This window comes from Rattus rattus, chromosome 14 (assembly GCF_011064425.1).
Source record: "Rattus rattus isolate New Zealand chromosome 14, Rrattus_CSIRO_v1, whole genome shotgun sequence".
Lineage (NCBI taxonomy): Eukaryota > Metazoa > Chordata > Mammalia > Rodentia > Muridae > Rattus > Rattus rattus.
This window is the reverse complement of record NC_046167.1, coordinates 37,778,534-37,799,043: the sequence shown is the minus strand read 5'-3', so window position 1 is coordinate 37,799,043 and position 20,510 is coordinate 37,778,534. Positions and strand designations below refer to the sequence as shown.

The 20,510-nt window shown below is 40.6% G+C and overlaps 1 protein-coding gene across 1 annotated transcript in view; it reads right to left on the bottom strand.

The window, feature by feature from the left end:
- The window catches only part of Amph (amphiphysin), a 195,810-nt gene extending 179,497 nt beyond the window's left edge, over positions 1-16,313 (bottom strand). Inside the window, exon 1 of the mRNA XM_032884708.1 lies at positions 16,168-16,313. Coding sequence (XP_032740599.1) covers positions 16,168-16,236 — 69 coding nt within the window. The 5' untranslated portion in view covers positions 16,237-16,313. The remainder of the gene's footprint in view (positions 1-16,167) is intronic.
- Between the last annotated feature and the right edge of the window lie 4,197 nt (positions 16,314-20,510).

The following is a 20,510-nucleotide window of genomic DNA, read 5'->3' as shown; positions in this document are numbered from 1 at the left end:
GAGACGTTCTTTTCTTTGTTTTACTATACTACTGGAAAAGGTCCTTGATGCACCTTGACAGCCATGTGTTAGGACTCCTCTGATCTTCCAGTTGATCTAGAAATCCACTAGCTCGGGAGGTTTATGTCAATGCTGCTGCACTGTGATGTACTTGAGGTCATCACTAACACTCTATGAGAACAGTGAGTGAGAGATCTGTTTCCAACTATGGCCCATCCTCAAACCTGTCTTCTCCAAGGACACTGAGAAAAAAGCCAGAAGACGTGCATCTAAAGCTAATTTCATCTCAACTTCAAAAAACTAAAAATCTATTTTAAGAAAATTTGGATTGCACTGTATGAAGTACATGCACACAAACACACACACACACACACACACACACACACATTTCAGGGTTACAATTGCGGGTTGCATTTATATTCTTAGAAACCCATTTCTAAAAATAACACTTTAGTTTTAGTTCCCATCAAAAAATAGACCAATAATCATCAGTTCATTCATTCCATAAGCATCTCCTAAAACTCACTATATTCAAATGTAGTGAAAGGAATAAAGAGCATTGCGTGAAAGAAATCCAGAGACTCTCATAAAAGACAAGTGAAAGGCCATGCAAAGCAGGGTAGTTCCACTGAAATACAAGCCTGCCGAGATTAGAGTCTGCCAGAACTCTGTGATTTGAAAAACAGCCCCTCCTTGCACCGAGAACATGTTCTAACATATAAGCATGGCACAAACTTTTGACTTTTATTGTATATTAACATTTCCAATATTCTCTAAAGCTAAGTGCTTTCTAGAACTTACAAATGAGCACCCATTGCAGGATCTAAGCAACTTTCCAAAAAACAATGAATTCAAATATCTAAAACCCAGTGATCCTCTAGTAAGATTGCTTTTTTGTTTTATTTAACACCATCATTGTGAAAAGGCTACTAGAATTGCAAAGACGTATTTGGAGCTTGAATACAGGACAGAGATGAAATACTATAAGATGTATCCAAGTCCTTACCTGGAGTCTCAACAACTTTTTTTCTCAGAAGTAAATGCTGGTACATACAGAACTTCCAGAGAAATAGGAACGGGGTGGGTGTCTTTCTTTCTACAGCTGGATGTGTCTTTCCAGGAGAGAGAATCAATGATTCTCAGAAGCTTCTGTGGCTTCTTCCACCTATGGCTGAGGCAGAAGCTCACATGCCTATGTGTGAGATTGTGAAGTGCTGCAGATGCTCTCAGGACCAGGAAGTCAGAGGAGCTCATCAGCACACCTGGGACTGAAGTAAAATGTGTGTTGGGTGCAAGGAGTTCTCAGTTCAAACATGGTGCCTCCCCATCTGGCCCAAATAGATAGGTGCAGAATATACTTACAGTTTCCTTTTACCATCTACCCTAAAGGAAGGTTTAAGATATATAAATATAGCATACACGTGTCACCTTGGGAAAAACATTGACATCCAAACAAATTAAAATAGCTAGCATTTAAATCTGTAGAAGTACCAAAACCTGTGCCAATCTTTGAAACATTAGCTCCATTCTAACCGCAGGATCCGAACTGCATCACATTCTGTATTTTAAGGGACAGCTGTGGTTTAGAAAGTCTTGACCACCCCATAACTAGGAAGTAAGAAAGTTGAGATTCGCATTCCAAAGCTTCCCCTACTGATAATCTAAACTGCTTCCAGATAGTCAGTGTCCTCTCAACCCATCACCACAGTATATAACTTATCTTTTACCAAAGCTTCCCTTTCTGTAGAGTGGTAGTCATTCTAATTAACCCCCGACAAAGTGTTCAGCTCCTCCCATTGTAATCAGACCCTGTACAGGTGGGTCATTCACATAGAAATAGGACCCGGAGGTCAGATGTCAACATCATCCATTGACAGACTGTTGTTATCAAACAAAACTACCTTCATTTTAAAGGGATGTAATATCTAAAAAATAAAATAAAATAAAATTCATATTAGTTACTCTTCTATTGCTGTGATAGAGTACTAGCACGGAGGCAATTCATAGAGGGAAGGCTTTATTTGGGCATATGTTCCCAGAGGTTAAGACTCTGTAATGGTGAAGAAGCATGGCAATGGGCAGGCATGATGACGACAGCAGCAAGCTGAGAGCTCACACCTTAACCCAAAGGCAAGAAGCAAAGAGCAGGCAAGGAACTATGGGAAGCTGTTGAAAGCTCAAAGACTTCTTCCTTCCACCAGCAAGGCCACACCTCCTAAATTCATCCAAACAGTTCCACTGCAGACTAAGTATTAAAACATCTGAGTCTCTGGAGGACATTTTCATTCAAACTAACACAGAGGAACAGAGCGTCTAGACACCTTTTAAGTATTTTATCATCTGCTTCTTGTCTCCTATTCTGAAGTGAAGGTTTCTCCACTGTGCCTGAGTCATTTTTCCACCCTCCTTAAAGAACTCCACTTTCAACATACTGTCTCAAGTAGAGGTTGTAAAATTCAGTTAAAAATAAGCCACTACTAAGCATATATAGGACTCACACAGTGTTCTAATGACTTTGAAAGTATCTGCTTTTTTGCAGAAAACTGTTCTTTGTCATTCTGTCAAGGCACACACATCCATGCTTGGCTCGATTCTTTTCAGTTTATGAGGTTGTTTTTGATGGCACATATTTCTCTTACTTTTTTGGTATTCAGTTTGAGATAAGCTGTTTCAATTTTATATGATGATATCTTATAATAAATTAAATTACTTCAGATATTTTTTTTATACAAATCATCCTTTGAGACTCTAAGAATCCAAACTACAATTCCTCCTTCTCAGATACCATAAGACTCTCATGCAACAAAAATCAGATTGTCATAAAAGTTAGTCTTGCATAGAACAACCTAGCATATCAAGAAAAAAGGCATCCATAAAGTAAAAGGAGTGTGGCTGAGTATCCCTAAACATAATATATACACACACACACACACAGAATACATAGACAACTAACTGACATATAAAGGCTCTAAGGTGAAAGTGACTTCCTCAAAATGCAGAGTAGAAGCAAGAGGGTTTATACACATGCACCCCCATCCCCAGAACCAACTGCAACCATCTAGAGACAACTACCAGCCCAGAAGGTTGGGGTTATAATTCATCATCAACCTGGTAGGCAGAAGGTCCCGAGTGCAACCCCCAGCCCTCAAGAAAAAAAATCACCACATGGAATATTCTACAATAACTGAAACCTTTCAGCACTTGGAATTTTTTCAATGATTTGGATTTGTTGTTGTTGTTGTTGCTGCTGCTGCTGCTGCTGTTGTTTTGTTTTTTACCTTGACACATGCTACAGTTAAGTGGGAAGAGGATCATCAATTGAGAAAACACGTCTACTAGATTGGCCTATTGGAAAGTCTGGAGAACATTTTCTTGATTAATGATTTATGAAAGAGAGGCCAGCACACAGGCTATGGCATCCTTGGGTTGGTTGTCCTGAGTTATGTTAGGAAGCAGGCTGAGAAAGCCATGGAGAACAAATCAATAAGCAGCACTTTTCCTCCGTGGCTTCTACCTCAGTGTCTGCATCCAGGTTACTGCCTTGAGGTCCTGTCCTGAGTTCTTCAGAGATAGAGTGTTCCTGACCATAAAGGAAAATAAAACCTGGAAGCCCTAGCCTCTAAAGCCCTTCCTCATGGGGTTAACGCTGCTTCCTCCCATGCATGACAGTGCTACAAGGTCTGTGTGAGAAACATATAAGGGAGTGAAGAAGAGAGCCTTTCCAAGGACTAAAGAAGAGGTGAGGGAAAAGTCACAATTATTCCATCTCCTCTTTGAAGAGAGGATCATGTCAGGATTAGAGGAGAGCTATGTCTTTATGTCCTACTGAACACCACAGAAAGATCTCATCTTGGATGGCCTCAGCATAGGGACACACCTGTGTAACTGTGGCTGCAGAGTGTAACCAGATAAAGAAGACCTGGTTTACCTTCCCCAAGCTGCCCTATACTCATGTGGTGAAGACACGAGTACTTGACGGCCAAGCTGGGAAACCTGACACATTAGAAGATGGCTCCAGTTGCCATAGCAGTAGCCACATGGGCTTTTGCATCAGATTCCATTTGTTCAGCCAGGTGACTCTCAGTGACCCAGTGTGAGGCTATAATGTCATGACATTGGGCCTTGGCTAAGTCCAGAAATGCAGATAATGAATTAGAATGCCATGGTCAAGTGAAGAAAAAGCCACCACTCGTGGGGTGCCCAGTGAACAGGGAACAAAAATATAGCAGAATAAATGATCCTTACCTTTATGGACTGTTTGTAGCACAATCTTCCTGATCCTCACCCATCTGGACAACACCTACACAACTCCTCTACATAAGGGTGATGCAGCAGGAATTAAAAAGTGACCACTCTCCTACCACCTAATTAAAATACAAGTCTGTGGGGAGACATGTCCCTATGAATGCACATACATAAAATATAGAGAAAATGACATATCTGACAGATTAATGAGAACTTTGGGTAAAGGATAGCAGAAGACTTGGTTCAAAATATCTAACTTATAACTAAAAGACAGACTTCACAATTTTATCAGAGTGTAAATTCGATATACCACTTTGGGCAATACCTCCAAAAGCTAAACTGTGTCCACCCTAAAGATGTATTCAAAACATACTGCTGTGACTGACTGTGTCCTCCTCAGGTGCTTTGAATAGATATGGCCCCCACAGACTCATGTGTTTGAATACTTGGCCTACAGGGAGTGGCAGTGTTAGGAGGTGTGGCCTTGGAGGAAGTGTGTCACTGAGAGCAGGCTTTGATGTCTCCTATGCTCAAGCTCTACCCAGTGTGGAATCCAGTTTCTCCTTGCTGCTTGTAGATCAACCAAGATGTAGAACTCTTGGCTTCCCCAGCAACATGTCTGCCTTGCTTCTAGAAAAGATGATAACGGACTGAACCTCTGAACCTCAATGAAATGTTTTCTTGTAAGAGTTGCCCTGGTCATGGTGTCTCTTCACAGCAGTGACATTCTATCTAAGATGCCTCCTAAAACTCTTTGGGTAGAGAGTGGTTCCCAGTGGACTGATGGGGAGGTGGTGGCACCTCTAAAAGATGGCTCCTATTAAAGGTAATATAAATACATCACTGGGGATCCTTGTGCACTGTCTATTGTGACAAAACAACATATGAAAAGCAACTTGGAGAAGAAAGTTTATTTCTTCTCACAGCTCACAGTCCATCATAAGAGGGAACTGACACAGAAACAGAAGCGGGGTCTATGGAAGAGTACTGCTAATGGGATTTCTCTTCATGGTTTGCTCATCTTGCTTTTTCGTACAGTCCCAAAACCTGCCCAGGGGTAAAACACCCACAGCAAGCTGGATCCGCACAAGAAAATGCTCCACAGGTGTGCCCATGGTACAATCTGATAGAGGTAGTTATATTCCCTTTTCCTGGATAACCATGGCTTGTGGCAACTTGATAAAAACCTAACCCACACGCTGAAGTACCACTTTTGGAAAAAAAATTAGATTTCTTATAGAAATCTAGTTAGTTCCCAAGACAGTAGGTTTATAATTGGAATGAAAGAATAAAATAATTAGAAATAAATTTAATAAGTACAAGATTTGTATACCAAAGGCTATTGTTTATTGCCACAAAAAATGAAGTAAATAAATGAAGAAACATTCTATGTTTGTGGAATGAAGGTCCAAATATAATAATCTTTCTTCATTTCTTATATTCATTCAAAGTAGTCTTTATTCAAAACTTCCATCTGACTTTTGAAGCAATTGTCAACTTGTTCCCAACACTGTTAGCCTTGCAAAGCACCTAAGGGAGCTGATACAGTTGAAAAAGAACAGTGTGGGTGAAGCTAATTGTGCAGTTTCAATGTTTAATGTAACATCATAAGGCAGCATGATACAGTTTTAGGAAAAGGATGGACACCAGGACTTGACCAATGTTAAGTCATTTATCCTCATGTATCCTCAGTCAGCTGCTGGTAATAAAGGTGCTTATACAATATGTTTGGGGAACTGATAATTTTTATGACAAATGATTCTGAGGAAATTAGACATATATGTGCCTCAAAAACACAAAATAAAATATGAAAATAATCAGACCCCTCACACTTAGGTCCAAACTTAATCCATAGGGCACTGTATACCTGGTTTAAGGCTACAACTACAAATTAAATTGAAGAACAGCTTTGTGACCTGGGACTAAGCAAAGACTTTTTAGACAAGACACTAATGACACAAGTTACAAATAAAATTACAAAGTCACCGTATTAACATATAAAACTTGGTCCTTCAAATGACACTAAGTAAATAAAAAGGCAAGATTTGTAAGACAAGTACTTTCTAAAGGAATTCTATGGGAAATGTATAAATAATTTTGGACATTAGAAGCCAAGGCTGGCCTCTAACAAGCTCTGTAGATGAGAGTGACCATGAGTTCTTGCTCTTTTGCCTGCATCCCATTCTGGCATCAGTGGCAGGCACTACCAGGCCTAGCTTTGCACAATTCTTACATTGAGACATGTGAGTTATTAGTCAGATAAATAGTACTGTATTTAAAGTAACTAGGCAAAATTCACAGAGGCAAAGTAAAGTAGATACCATCAGTCTCAATAGACTTTATCCATGCAAAAAAAATTTTAATAATAATCGAAGTTTCCCAGAAATAAAAACAACCTGAACCTAGATTGCCTCACTGGTGAATTCTTCCAACATTTGTAAAATAAAATTAACAATAATCTTTTGAACTCTTATAAAAACACAAAAAAGAAGAGAACACATTCCTATTCTCTCAAGCCTTCACTGCCTAGATCAAAGTCAACAAAAGCATGATGAGAAGTGCGAATCAATGTCTGCTGTGAATAGTGGACACAAGCCTTCAAGAAAACAATGTTTCCTGGAAAATGGAGAATCTCCTAGTAGATCCAAATCTTCCTCTGAGTTTTGATCACTTCCTGTCTTCACTTCGAGCAATTTTATTATTTTTTCAGACCATAACAAAATGGACATGATAAAAGTAATTGTAAATATTTTTCAAACTCACTCATCTATTGTTAACTTAAAAAAAAAAAGCAATGGTTTATTAGCCAGAATTTCATCTTCCTATGTCTGCTGAAATTGCTGCATCAATGAGGACAGCTATAAATAAAAACCATTCTGTGTAGAGTCAGATTACACAGACTACATAATGCTATGCAAGCATCCACACATGTACCTTATACCCAGTAAGGAAGCCATTTGGTGTTTGACATACTTCCAGAAGTAACTGGAAGCCAATTTGGCTTCCAGAAAACTGAATGGTGTCTTTGACATTTAGGTAGACTTTTTGAAGAATATGGATATTCTAAAGCACCCTATGGGGGGGCACTGTTTACCCCAGTTCTCTCTCCTACATTGGAGGCAAGCTTACCTAGCATCCATATTAGAACACTACAAGCTCATAAATAAGAAGCTGAAACCAAACACCCAACCCAAAAGCACTGTGCTGTGCAAGAAAACCACCAAAGGAACTTTCTTAAATTATGTATGCTTGAGTCTTATTTAATAGATTCTAATTTGGGAAACTGGAATCTGGGTCTGGGAATCTGGGCAACCCTAGCCACACTACATGAAGTAGTTGGTTTTCAGGTTCTTCCTCTATGTTTAAGGAGCAATTATGAACCAATGTGGATTCCCTGGAGGGCTCTGAGATGGATGCCATATGTTTCCACTCACAGTTCAAGAACACTATCTATTCCAGTGGACACAAGCGTATTTGTGAAGGATAAAAGGTAAATCTGGAATCTCTTCCCTCATTGACCAGAGAGACTGGGAAAGTAGACCTTGTACTATAGAATCTGTAGGTTAGAGAATCGGCACATTCCATAGCAATGTGTCAAATTCTGAGGAACTTTCGATCAAAGGCATCACTTTGTTCTTCAACATTGCAGGCCTTACTATCAAGAATGAGGAGAGTCTGCAAGGCTTGGTCCATCTGTGCAGTTAAGAGTTTGCACCCATTATACAGTATGGTTGAGAAGATTACTTCAACTAGACTCTCCTCCCAACCTGTAAATCAGTTCATGTTGACTATTCATAGATCCAGGACCGCTGCCTACCAACAAGCAAGGCAATGTCCACAAGAAACAAAGTGGTACCATCCTTGACTATGTTCATCCCCCAACACGCTCCTTTTTCTCTTCTACATGAATGTGCCAAAATAATTGCATATGCACACATGCATAAACAGCTAAATAACTGTGAGGATTTCAAATGTGATCAAACCTTTTAGAGACAAAATAGTTTTTCTATATGTGTAACACTTGAAAATTTTATGATTCACTTTATTTTGAATGTCTGGTAGTTTAATCAAAGCTGGTTGAGTTGGAGCTTACTGCTTGGTACAAAGGAGTTTTGCACTACTACTAATTCAAAGGATGAGTCATCTCTGACCCAGTGTCTTGACTGTGCGCCCCTAAAGAGCCCATATTTGCTGAAATCTGATTGCATTAAGACCAACTGTTACTACGTTTGGAACGTGTTAATTGGGTCTCTTTTGCATAGTTAAGTATCTAAATGGTGGAAGCTGTCATTACAAGGCCAATATTTACAGCTGACTCTATATTCTATATTACAGTTCTTATTTATGCTCAATGAATACAGACAAAGAGCAAGACACATGGAGTATTTCCTGAGTTTTACATTTCTCTCATTCCTACCCATACTCTACAGGCATAAAGCCTTCAGTGTATCCTAAAGGTCTTAGCTTAATATCAATCTTCTTCTTAGAAGGGTTTCCAAACCTCTGCTTCTAGGTTAGTTCCCTGCATAGCAAACTATATTTTCCCTTGTGGAAAATTGTTTTCATGGCTTCTTATGCAGTTTCTTATATGTATAAAGTTGCAGGTTCCTTCAACTCCTGCTGTTCTGTGTGTATGCAGAGGACAATTTAGTTGACAGCTTTCTTTCATGCATAAGCATAACCTATAGAAAGTCCATGTCCAGATCAACCCCATAACCAAATGAATGTCGCAGTAAGAGGAAATTATGTTCAATAATGCAGTATTATTATGTCCAAAATTCATATCTATACCAAAACTTAAAAAGTCTCTATTCTTTAAAATACAAAATCATCTGACATCTCAAAAAATAAATGGCCTGATAAAACTTGCTTTATGCAGTTACCATAAACATTTAATTTATAAATATTATTAAATAATAATTATAAATAACATTTATATTAATAAATATAAACTAAATTTATTATTGTTAACTTTATTGTTATTAGTATATTATTATTCAAGATAGGTCTGTATCTGGCAAGTGCCTTTCACACATTAGATTCTTAATAAATCTCCAAGTGAAGTAAAAACATTGGCCATGTTTCCTGGGCAAGAGAATAAGCACTGATTGTACCAACCTAGCATCCTGTACTGGACAGGGGTGAGATGCCATGACGGGGTGCATTTATTCAAATGCCATGAGCATTTCATTAACTTAAAAGACACTTTAAGATAGGAAAAGCATAAATGTTTACTAATATGTGCCATTATCTTATATTCAAGTTTCTCCAGTCATAAATTAGGCTTTCAACTAACTAACTCCACCAGAATAGGATAGAAATGACTGAAATGTTGGGTTTCTGATTTTTGTACATCTGTCCTACATAGTGTCAAGGTAATCACGGCCGCTAGGTGCTTAGGGAAGAAAGACTCTGGCTTCATGCAGCTTTCCAAATCAGAGCCTTTACTGTGTGCAGGAAGTACAACTTCAGCTAAGGAGAATACTTAAATTTAGATTGTGAATCAATAAGAATGCAGTCTTAGCATTTTCATGTTGAAAGGCAGCCTGCTAGTGTATTCTCAGTAGTTGCAATGATTAGCACTTTAATTCTGCATGATACCATATGTATGTATATGTTTATATGTATAGCATTATAATCTTTCATAAGTATTATTGAACACTCTGAGGACAGCATTTTCGTCCTGCAATGTTCACCATTATTAAGAATGTTAAGAAACCTATACTTATGACATAGGAAGATTTATATTTTCATTCCCTATACAGAAATCTTTCAGCACACTAACTTTGTTAGGAGTTCTACTCAGATAATCTCTGTTATAAAAGTCTAGAAAATTCTAATGTCATTTGAATGATTACATAGAAAATTCTTTAATGAGTGTTAAAAATACTTAATTTAAAAAATATGTTCTCGGGGCTGGAGAGATGGCTCAGAGGTTAAGAGCACTGACTGCTCTTCCAGAGGTCCTCAGTTCAAATCCCAGCAACCACATGGTGGCTCACAACCATCTGACAGCTACAGTGTACTTATAAGTAAGTCTTTAAAAAACAAAAAACAAAACAACAAAACAAAATTTTAAAAAATAGGTTCTCATACCTAGTCTCTCCTTTTCAATGTACTTCAAAGTATTCTTTTATGTAAAACTTAATGACATGTATCTGTGCATGTGTGTGTGTGTGTGTGTGTATGTATATACATATGGACACAAAAATATTTGATTATACATATAACCAAATTAGGTATGTACTTTGCATGTGTGTGTATATATATACATACATACATATATATGTGTGTGTGTATATATATATATATATATATATATATATATATATATATTCATAGCTCCCCCAAATAAGTCATGTTACAAAACATAATGGTCACAACCACTACTGTTTAAACATGATTTCCTGTGGTCTTAATTCTCAAATCTACTCATGCTGGAGAAGAAAGATGCATGAACACATGACTTTGTGGAAACAAAATGGGAGGAACCCTCACTCCAATAGAAATGTCATATTAACTATTATTTTTCATTTTCACAATTTTTGAATTCAACCAGAGGGGATGCGATTGCCTTAGTAGAGGATGGCCTGATTTGTGATTCTATAAAAGAATGCCTGAAAGTTTATAACTTATAATGAACTGGCCAGAGTCTTCACTTCTTCCCCTATTATCAGGGTAGCAGAAGGCTGCGGGTGGGGAGGACACCACAGGCAGCTGCAAGTCCTAGTTAATTGGCATCCATCCATCCCTGAGGCTGTGTTTCTCATGACCTAAGCTCCTCCCATTAGACCCCTCCTCACAATTCTGCTGTCTGAGAATTACATTTTCAATATATGCTTTTTGGCGAACAGCACGTCCCGGAAGGAGATAAAAGTTTGAAGTAGGTAACATCAGGGCCTTCAAGAAATCATGAAGTGTTCCACAAATCGAGTATTCTTAGTGTCCCCAAACATAGTCACAACCAGATAAGCTATTCTTCTGCAGAAAAGACTCCTAGACTCACAGAAAGAATATTCTAGGCAAACAAACACACAGACATATGCACACGTACCGGTAAAAGATTTTGTTCGCACCTAATAATAAACCCAAATGTCACCATCAACAAAAGAAGAATTCTCAGAAAGCCCACATGCCACATTAGTAGGCATGTGCTAGGAGACAACATTTTTTTTTCATTTCATTCAATTGACACTGGAAAAAAAAACACATGAGTCTATCAATATCTGATTGACTTATCAAAATGGAAATCCTACACAGTTCAACCTAATAATTATAAAGTTTCTATCATGGACAGGACACATAAAAATGATATCTTCACAGAAGAACTGAACAAACAGCAAAATTCTTACAATTTCACAAAAATCAGAGGAAAGGTGATATTTAAGGCTCCCTTAAGGTGATGTGTTTAGTGCTTGGCATGGTATCATAATCAAGGGAGAAAATAATAACAAAATATTATGAATATCTTTACATAAAAAAGCTTCTGTAAAACAAGAAAAATACAAGCCATACAAAGGGAAGCAACAGACTAAATAGACAAGTTCCTAAAGGAAATAAACAAATTACCATAAAGTGAGGAAAAGTCTCTCTTAAGAGAATCAACACCAAGGGAATTAAGCTTGAACACAAAAAGACAAAGAACTAGAAAAACAAGAAGACAGATCAGTCAGGGTCTAGAATGACATAACCCATTCAGCAACTTGATCTGGGGGCACATTCGGATATCCACATACAGACCCTCGGCAGCTGAATTGATCAGACTTTGTTATAGCATATGATGGGTAATAAAGAGGTGAGTGTGATGGCTCGCATGCTTATCTCTCACTTTCAAATGTGTATGGACAGTGAGGTCCATAAATAGCTGTAGAAATGTCATTTTAAGAAATCTTGTGGTTAGTAAGAATTGCCACTACAGATCAGAGCTAGAGGTTGGAGAGGACAGGAAAAGACATGGTTAAGTATTTCTTACTAATATTTGATTTTTTAAAGTAATGGGTCTGTTAATTTGATGAGAATTTTTAAATATTAAATGGTTAATGATTAAATATGTGGATGACCCTCAGACAGCCTCCTAGAGCTCCCTCAGTAGCACCCTTTATTCTGCCAGCCCAGTACCTACTTTCTTCTGCACTCGGAACTCTTTTTCTTCTTCCACTTTGAGTTCACACAGTTCAAGGACTCGCAGTCCCCAGTTATTCTAGCAATGGCTTATGACTCGAGCCTTAGACTTTAGTTATGGGAAATTTTCTCCTTTAGAGATAGATGCAAGATCCACTGAGGTCAGGGAGTGTTACCACCCAAAGATTCTTTGGAACTCTGAAGGAAAGAAATGTGCTTTCCTGGAGCCACTAAGAGGAGGATGTAGAAAGACAGCCAAACCCTGACTCCATGGAGGCCTCAGGTTTGTCCGGTCTTAATGGAAAGAAGGTACTATGGGAGAGCAGGGGGCAAGCCCTGCACTGCTCAAATGGAAAATAGATTTGCTATGAGTTAATTGTGTCATCAACCTGTTCCTACTCTACAAATGGGAGTAGTGAAGGGACTTGGTTAATTAGATGATTTAATATGTATAATACACATATATATGCATATAATTATATATGTGTAAGGATGCATAAGCATATAGTTTAATGCATATAAATTAATATAGTAAAAAACACTCAAATGTCTATGCAAAGTTCAAATATAAGTTATTATCTAGTTTTACTATAAGTGGTTAATTTCCTCTTTTCTTTAAGTCAGTTTGAGTTTTCTGACAATTGGCAGTATCCTGACTTACCCACCTCAAAGAAAAGCCTCGAAACCGACTTGATAGATTTATGCATCCTGACATACACATAAATACTCATTATCATAAAGAGACCTCTTAAAAGTAAGTGAAAAGGTAGAAAAATGTTTTAAGCCTTAAAATTAGTAGCATGCTTGCCCTTACATACAACAAGATAAACACTGTGAAAAGGGGGTAATAACATAAAATCTCACAAAGTGAAAATGAAGGGTAATGTCACAGTTCCGTTCTCAAAGTGTAAGCAAAAGGCATTAATAATAAACTACTTTTCCCAGTGATACATATAAATGTTATTACTTGGTGTTGGCTAGTGTCCCATGGACTGATGGAGAAAGAAGTATAAATAGGAAGCAATTCAGCCATAATAAAAAAAATGCATATTTTTAGAAATTGACCTAAGGTCATAATTAAGACTTTGCACAAACATTCTTCTTAGTTTTACTGGCTTGCATTTATATGAAGAAACAACTGAGAAATGAATATACAAAAGTGGAATTCATTCAAGTCTATATGCCCCAATATTATGTTCAGTCATGTATGTGATGATATAAAATATTACATGGATGAAAGATGGTTCATAATTATGAAATGAAATTAATAGCTTTCCCAACTGCACAGTGCACGCCTGTTCAGTTGTATAGACATGTGCGTAAGTATGTGGAATGCCTAGTAGACTAAATGCCAGATGATAGTAATCACTCTGCTCTCTATCTTAGCCAAGAGGCTAAGAACTAAAGAGTAAAATCTCTAAAAAGTAGGACTACGAGATTCCTAATCTGTTGGATTTAGTTCCTGCTCACATGTAAATTTGTTTCTTCTTCCAATGAACTTTAACTAACTTTTAATAGAGAAAAACATACTTTTTAAATTTGTAGAAAGTTGTAAGTCATCTTTAAGAGTAATTACAGTAAGGCACTTGCGACCAAACTGTGCTCAAGCCATTGAGTAGAACAGAGCTAAGAAGAGAGTCAACCTTCTTTAACAAAATGTGCTTTATCAGAGCAAGGAGCAAAGGGTCTGGCGAACATGTCTGCCATTCAATTAGTGAAATGGGGTGTATGCATTGGGAGGAAGAGAGCGAAGAAGCAAGACGAGGGGGTCAATTGGGAAATTCCAACAAGTACATCTACCAGATGGGCTTTGCTGGGCAGCTACATCCTCTCCTGCCAATCATAGCCCTGTGCTGCCCAGGTTCAAAGGGGGACAGAACCCTTACTCTCAGACCCTTTGGTGTCTTAAGTCCCTTCTGCAGTACAACAAGCACAACAGATAAGCAATGGTCTCAGGGAAGAAAATAAGAGACATGAAGCCCTGTAAAAGGAACCAGTTATAGAAGAGTGGACACCATCCACAACTGCTAGCATAATATACATTTGACCTTAAGCATGAAGAAATGGGTTTTCAACAGCCCATACAGAGCAGAATGCTCTGTCAGAAACATAACAGTTCCCTTCATTTGTTTGGACCATATTAACAGCTGGTGACCTAGATTAATATGTGAAAAAGCAGACCATATCACAAAATTACTTCACAGATGGAAAGCCGAGTAGGCGAAAAGCCACAGACGAGAGATTTAATGATTATTTTGGGGGGAGGGGAACTACAAGTGGGTGAAATAAAATGTGGAAAATGACGATAAAGTCTTATCCAAATCTTGTGTTTGGCAAACAGCTGATATCTGGCTATTATCTGTAAAGCATCCAGAGTTGCTTGGCTAATTCAGCTTCGGAGGGAGTGGCAGGAGGAGGAACCTGGAGTTCAGGATGAGCTTGAGTAGATATTAAAAGCAATACAATCCTCTTACAGTGCTGGGAAGGTGCATGTGTGCGGGGAGGGAGGACTACATACAGCCACTGAGCCTGGCAGAGTTCGTGCTCCTGGGCTCAGCCTTTGGGGCAACTCAAACTTCTAAAGAGGGTAAGTGCTGTCAGAATGAGGAACCAGGAAAATCTGATTTCCAGAAAGAAGAGAAAACAACAGACATCCTCATCCCAGGGACAGAAATTAATGTCAATATGAAGCAAATGCAGCTCAATTTACCACTCGCCCAGATTTATTTTCAAATACAATGTTCAAGCTCCAACACAAACGTCCTTTGCTCAGGACAAACGAAGACCTCATAGGGATCAGATATAGTAATCAGGAAAGCTAGGAAGCTCAGTGCCTGTAAAATGCACACACACACACACACACACACACACACACACACACACACACACACACACGCACACAGGATTGTACAGAGCTGGACTAGTTATGGATCGCATCCCTCCTGAAGAGACAAAAATTACAATAGCTAATTTACTCCTGGGCTTGCAAAACACTGTGAACTCAGTGCCTCTGATAGGAGTAGGTTTTGTTTTGCTGATTCTTAAGCAGAGAAACAAGCATTTTGTGTAGAGATGTGCAGAAAACTCTGAGTCGAGGTTGTTTATTTTTGACCTTCCAGAGGGCATTGGCTTCAAAATGACACCGATACTTAGGAAGAAATGTGCATTCTCTGGAACTCCAGTTCACCGCTGTACTAAGGTGTTGGTTGTTTATTATTCATCCCATTGGTCCACGCACATCTGGGGTGTCTTCTTTGCTTAAGTCGTTCGTTTCGACCAACCTCACTCAAATAACCACAACACCCCCACCCATGAAGAGATGCGACAATCTCCCTCCCAGATCTGCGGTCGTGGACGCCTGAGCTGCTAGCGGGAGAGCTAATACTCAAGAGGTGCGGGCGGGGAGAGATGGAGGCGACCAAGGACCGCGACCGCTTGGGGTGCAGCCAGAGAGCAGCTGCACCTGCCACCCCGTGGTCCCGGGAGGCGTGCCCAGGAGAGTGGCCACCCTGGGCGGGCTCTGGGAGTCTGGAGCACTTAGTGCCCGGGGGATAAGGAGGGAGAGAAGAGGTCCGCGGGTTCCCGGTATACCCACTGCAGGGCCGTGGCCATGCTACCTAAATGGATCCTGCACAGCTGCAATCACTGGGAGCAGAGACCGGGACTCCTCCACCCGGCGCTTGCTCCACTTCGCAGTGCGCCGCACCTGAACCCGCGGCCCTGCAGCGCAAGGCCAGCACTGCCATCGGCTCCCGCACCGCCTCGCGCCACCTGCCTCGCAGCCCGCAACCCTCTGCTGACCTTTTCCTGTGCCCGGTTGAGCCGCTTTTGCACGTTTTTGGCGAAGATGCCCGTCTTGATGTCGGCCATGGCTGCTGCGGTCTGCAGAGCTGGAAGAGCAGAGCGCGCAGCGAGCCGGCAGCGGCGCGGAGGAGCCCAGGAAGAGGAGGAGGAGGAGCGGGAGGAGGAGCAGTTGAGGCGTGAGGAGCAGAGGAGGCAACGGGTGAGGGAGGGGCGCGGCGACAGGACCGGCTTAAAGAGATAGAGCGGAGATGCGGCCGCTAGGGGTGACACCGCCAGTAGTGAGGTGCATGGAAAGAGAGGAAAGAAGCCAAATGCCAAGTATCAGGAAGTGATAAAGATGGTAGACTTCCCTTAATCCCAGGACCTGAAGACAGCTGGAGGTGGGGGTGGGAGTGGGGGCAGAGATAACAGGAGGTTTGCAGCAAGGACAGTCTGAGGGATCTATTCTGCTCCCTGCCCCCCCCCCCAATTAAAGAACATAGTCATGTGGGAGGAGTCGGCAAGGCTCTAAAACACCAAATGACTGCCCCCTAAAAATACCTTGAGTGCAGAAGAAATGAGTACATCCACCTTCCAGAGGTTCAAACCTGTGTGTGTGTGTGTGTGTGTGTGTGTGTGTGTGTGTGTGTGTGTGTGTGTTGGTTGGGAGGGGGGGGTGGGGATGTGACTGGAAATTCCCTGCAGGGCAGCTTGCAAGAGAGAAGGGATAGACAGACCACCGTGACATGTATTTAAATTTGAATATGAGGCTTGGGAGTGGGAAAGCCCATGTTCAGAACGGTCAGCTTCTACACACAAGTGCTGCCCTATGCCAGCTCTCAGATTCCTGTGCTACAAACACTCTGGAGCAACAGTTTTCCCAACAAATAGTAAATGAGACTAGCAGTCGGGACTTTCAGATCTCCAGGTCTATTGAGGCCTCCTTAAAAACCTTCTGCCAGTTGTGTTTGTTGGTTTTTGGTTTGTTTGTTTGTTTGTTTGTTTTGTTTTGAGAAAAAGTCTCTCTCTGTACTTGCTAAGTCAACTGTTGCAAGCAAGAAAGGTAGAGAGGGGAGTTGTAGTTAGTATAACAAAAGTTATATTTTTTTATTGTGTTGAGAGTCAACACACAAAGTTCACACTAAATTCCTAACTATGATCCTAAGCCTATCTCCCCATGGTTGCTCATCTGTGTCACAAATCTTAGCTAAAGGGCAGGTCCAGTCTCTGTAGTCTCTGGTTCAACCCTGAGCTGACTCTCCAGCCACAGGACAGATCAGAGTCTCTCTTGTTCAAAGCAGAGCCTTGCTCTTGGTTTCTGTTATATTCCATCCAATGGGCATCATCTAGGCCTGTGCCAGGTTACCTTGAGTGAGTGGTGTCACTGGGTTCTGCTTATCAGGTGCAGCCTTGGGTGTAGTGGGGTTTGTGACTAAGCTGTTTTTACATGTCTAAAAGGCTTTTTTTTTTTTTTTTTTTTTTTTTGGTCCTATGCTCATTACAATGGCTGTCCTGGAACTTGCTATGTAGACCAGGCTGACCTTGAACTCACACAGATCTGCCTTCCTCTGCAGATGGTTGGTATTAAAGATGCTGCCTTTTGACAGTCGTAACAGAAAGGTGGTCCTCTGTGCACCCGGCAAAGACTAGTCAGAAAAGGGGCTCCAGGGGCCTCTGACAATGGGCAAAGTCTTCATTTTTAGGTTCATTTAGGGTTTCATGAGTACAGAAAGAGAGGTGGCATCCAATAATTGCAAGACAGAGGTTGTGCAGGGACCAAAATTGGTGAATATCCTGCTTCTTCTCTAAAGCTACTTAGGTGGTCCCTCCCCTGAAACCAGTCTTCTGTGAACTCTAGTCCCAGTGTCTTGGTTTTGGAATGATGCTATTGCTGCTGGAACGCATAAGACGTGATGTGAGACCAGTGTGCCAGATGAAGGACTCAGCCTTGAGAGCTAGACAGGCTTTATACTCAGTGGAACCCTCTATAACCAAATAGTAAACTCAACCACCCGATATTAAAAACAAACAAACAATGGATCTGAAGAGGCCGTATGGAAATGGAAGGGTTTTGAGTGCATTTGAGAGGGAAACATGAGTGTCCCAATTATTCAACCTTCTCCTTGGCTGAATATACTCTCTCTCTCTCTCTCTCTCTCTCTCTCTCTCTCTCTCTCTCTCTCTCTCTCTCTCTGTGTGTGTGTGTGTGTGTGTGTGTCTGTCTGTCTGTCTCTGTCTCTCTGTCTCTGTCTCTCTCTCTGTTTCTCTCTCTCTCTCTTTCTCTCACACACACACCACACACACACAGAAGAGCTAGCCAGTGGATCACAGTCCAGAATACAAAATGGTAAATAGACACCATTGTTTCATACACAGTAAGTACCTCAAATAGCTAATCTGTTACCTGACTTTTCCTCAGGATTATCTGTTCAATTTGACTGGTAATGAATTGAGTCCCAGGACACAAGACTCTTGATGCTTACATTGGGAAGCACTGGGCAAAGCAAGAAGGGTTGACCCCCTGTTTGGAGCATTCCACATGCATAGAAGTTTACTGTATAGAGATATAAGGGGAAAGCTGATTTTTTTTTTTTTTTTTTTTTTTTTTTTTTTGCCTTGGTCAACATTCAGTGACAAAGACAACTCAGAAAGCTGAGTTTTTATTCAGTTCTCTCTAGTGAAAGAAGAGCGCTTGAGAACCTCAGCTCTGCCCTGAGTTACTGACTGAGAATACAACCTTAACAATGACAGAAAAGACCAGGATGCACTGGAGTTTATAAGTTTATGGTCACTCTTACAGTATCAGTGCCTGCAAGCTCTTTGCTCTGGCAGTGAGCTGACCTCAACTCCCTCTGTAGATAACAATGCTCTCTTCTTATAAACAGGGAAGAGTCATTTCTACTGTGAGCTGACTTTTCTCAAAGCTCTCAGTGCTCAACAGAACCACCCTTTGTCTCTCTTGCAACTGAATTCTTGGACTTCAGCATATATGACCTGAAATAAAATGTCAAATTATTAACAGTTCTTATTATCTGAGTGCCCAATTCTAGCGCTGTACTAGGACTCTTGTAATTTCCTGGTAATTTTAATCGAAAGGCATGTTGTTGTAAAAATATAAAAAATAAAAGAAGTATGATTTTCTTTTATCCCACTAGGTCCGTCACCTCAATGCCCCAAGGTATCTACTGGATATCTTAATTCTCAGTCAGCAAAGCCTCTCACCTGCTTTGCTCCATCCCATATCACACTGCCGAAGGCCTCTCTCTGAGCCGTCAGCAATCTCTCTGCCTATCTAGTTCCCAAGGCAGGTTTCCATGCCAGAAACACACATCCCAACTCCGTGGTGGCCCAGACCAGCCGCCCCACACTCCGTTACACTTAAATCTACACATGAAAGAACACACAACACAATAACCTTTGACCCAATTGATAAAATATAATTGCCCACCTAAATATACAAAGCCCAATACACATCCATCCCTTAAAACCATTTGTAACAACCTGTAAAGGTACAGTGTGGAATCTTAACGTTACCCGCCATATTCTCCTGCCATGGCTTCTCCCTCCTGTCTCTTCTTCCTTTCTGTTCTAATCTCCTTCTCTTCCTTCAAACTTCTCTCCCGCCCATCCTTCCTTCTCTTCCAATGACAGGCCTCCTTGTATCTTGTACCTGCCCCTCACCTGTATTTTACAAACTCAATGGGGAGAAGGTGCTAGTGAAGTCACCTGAGTCCTCAGTAGAGACTAGGCAGCTGTCCTGGGGCAGTGGAATTAGCATAAAAATACAGATAACTCCAGGGCAAACCACAACAAAGGCATGCTGAGTATTTTAAACAGTTGTTAGGTGCAAACTCATCACAGTTTACCAATTTTGAGGTAGATAACTTCCTATTTGCAAGTTACCATGGGGCTCATTCTAGGCACTCTGGAATGCTGACCAAACACTTTAGTTGGTACTTAGGATTTGTAAAGAGTTATTGAAAAGCCCACTAGACTGGGTCATGAGCTGATGTCAGGCATCATGAATGAGATCAGAAACACTCCTTAAGAAGATTGAGCCTGGGATTCCTGGATTGTTTTCCAGTTTCACATTAAAACTCTACCTCTGACCCTGCCTCCTCTGTCACTCCCTGTAGGTTTGGTGCTTCTGCCTGTGGGAGAACAGTTCTGGAATGTCACTGGGGGCTTCCCTTACCACAGGAGGTATCTGTCAGCGGGACCAGAGCGTTGATACATTTCTTGGTCTTCAGTGGTCCCTCTCCTGGACACCACAATGGCAGGTGCTTAGACCATTATTGGTACAGATTGGGAGTCAGCCCAGTTTACAGTGGCCAACCTTGCCTCCAAGTTAGGAAGACAGA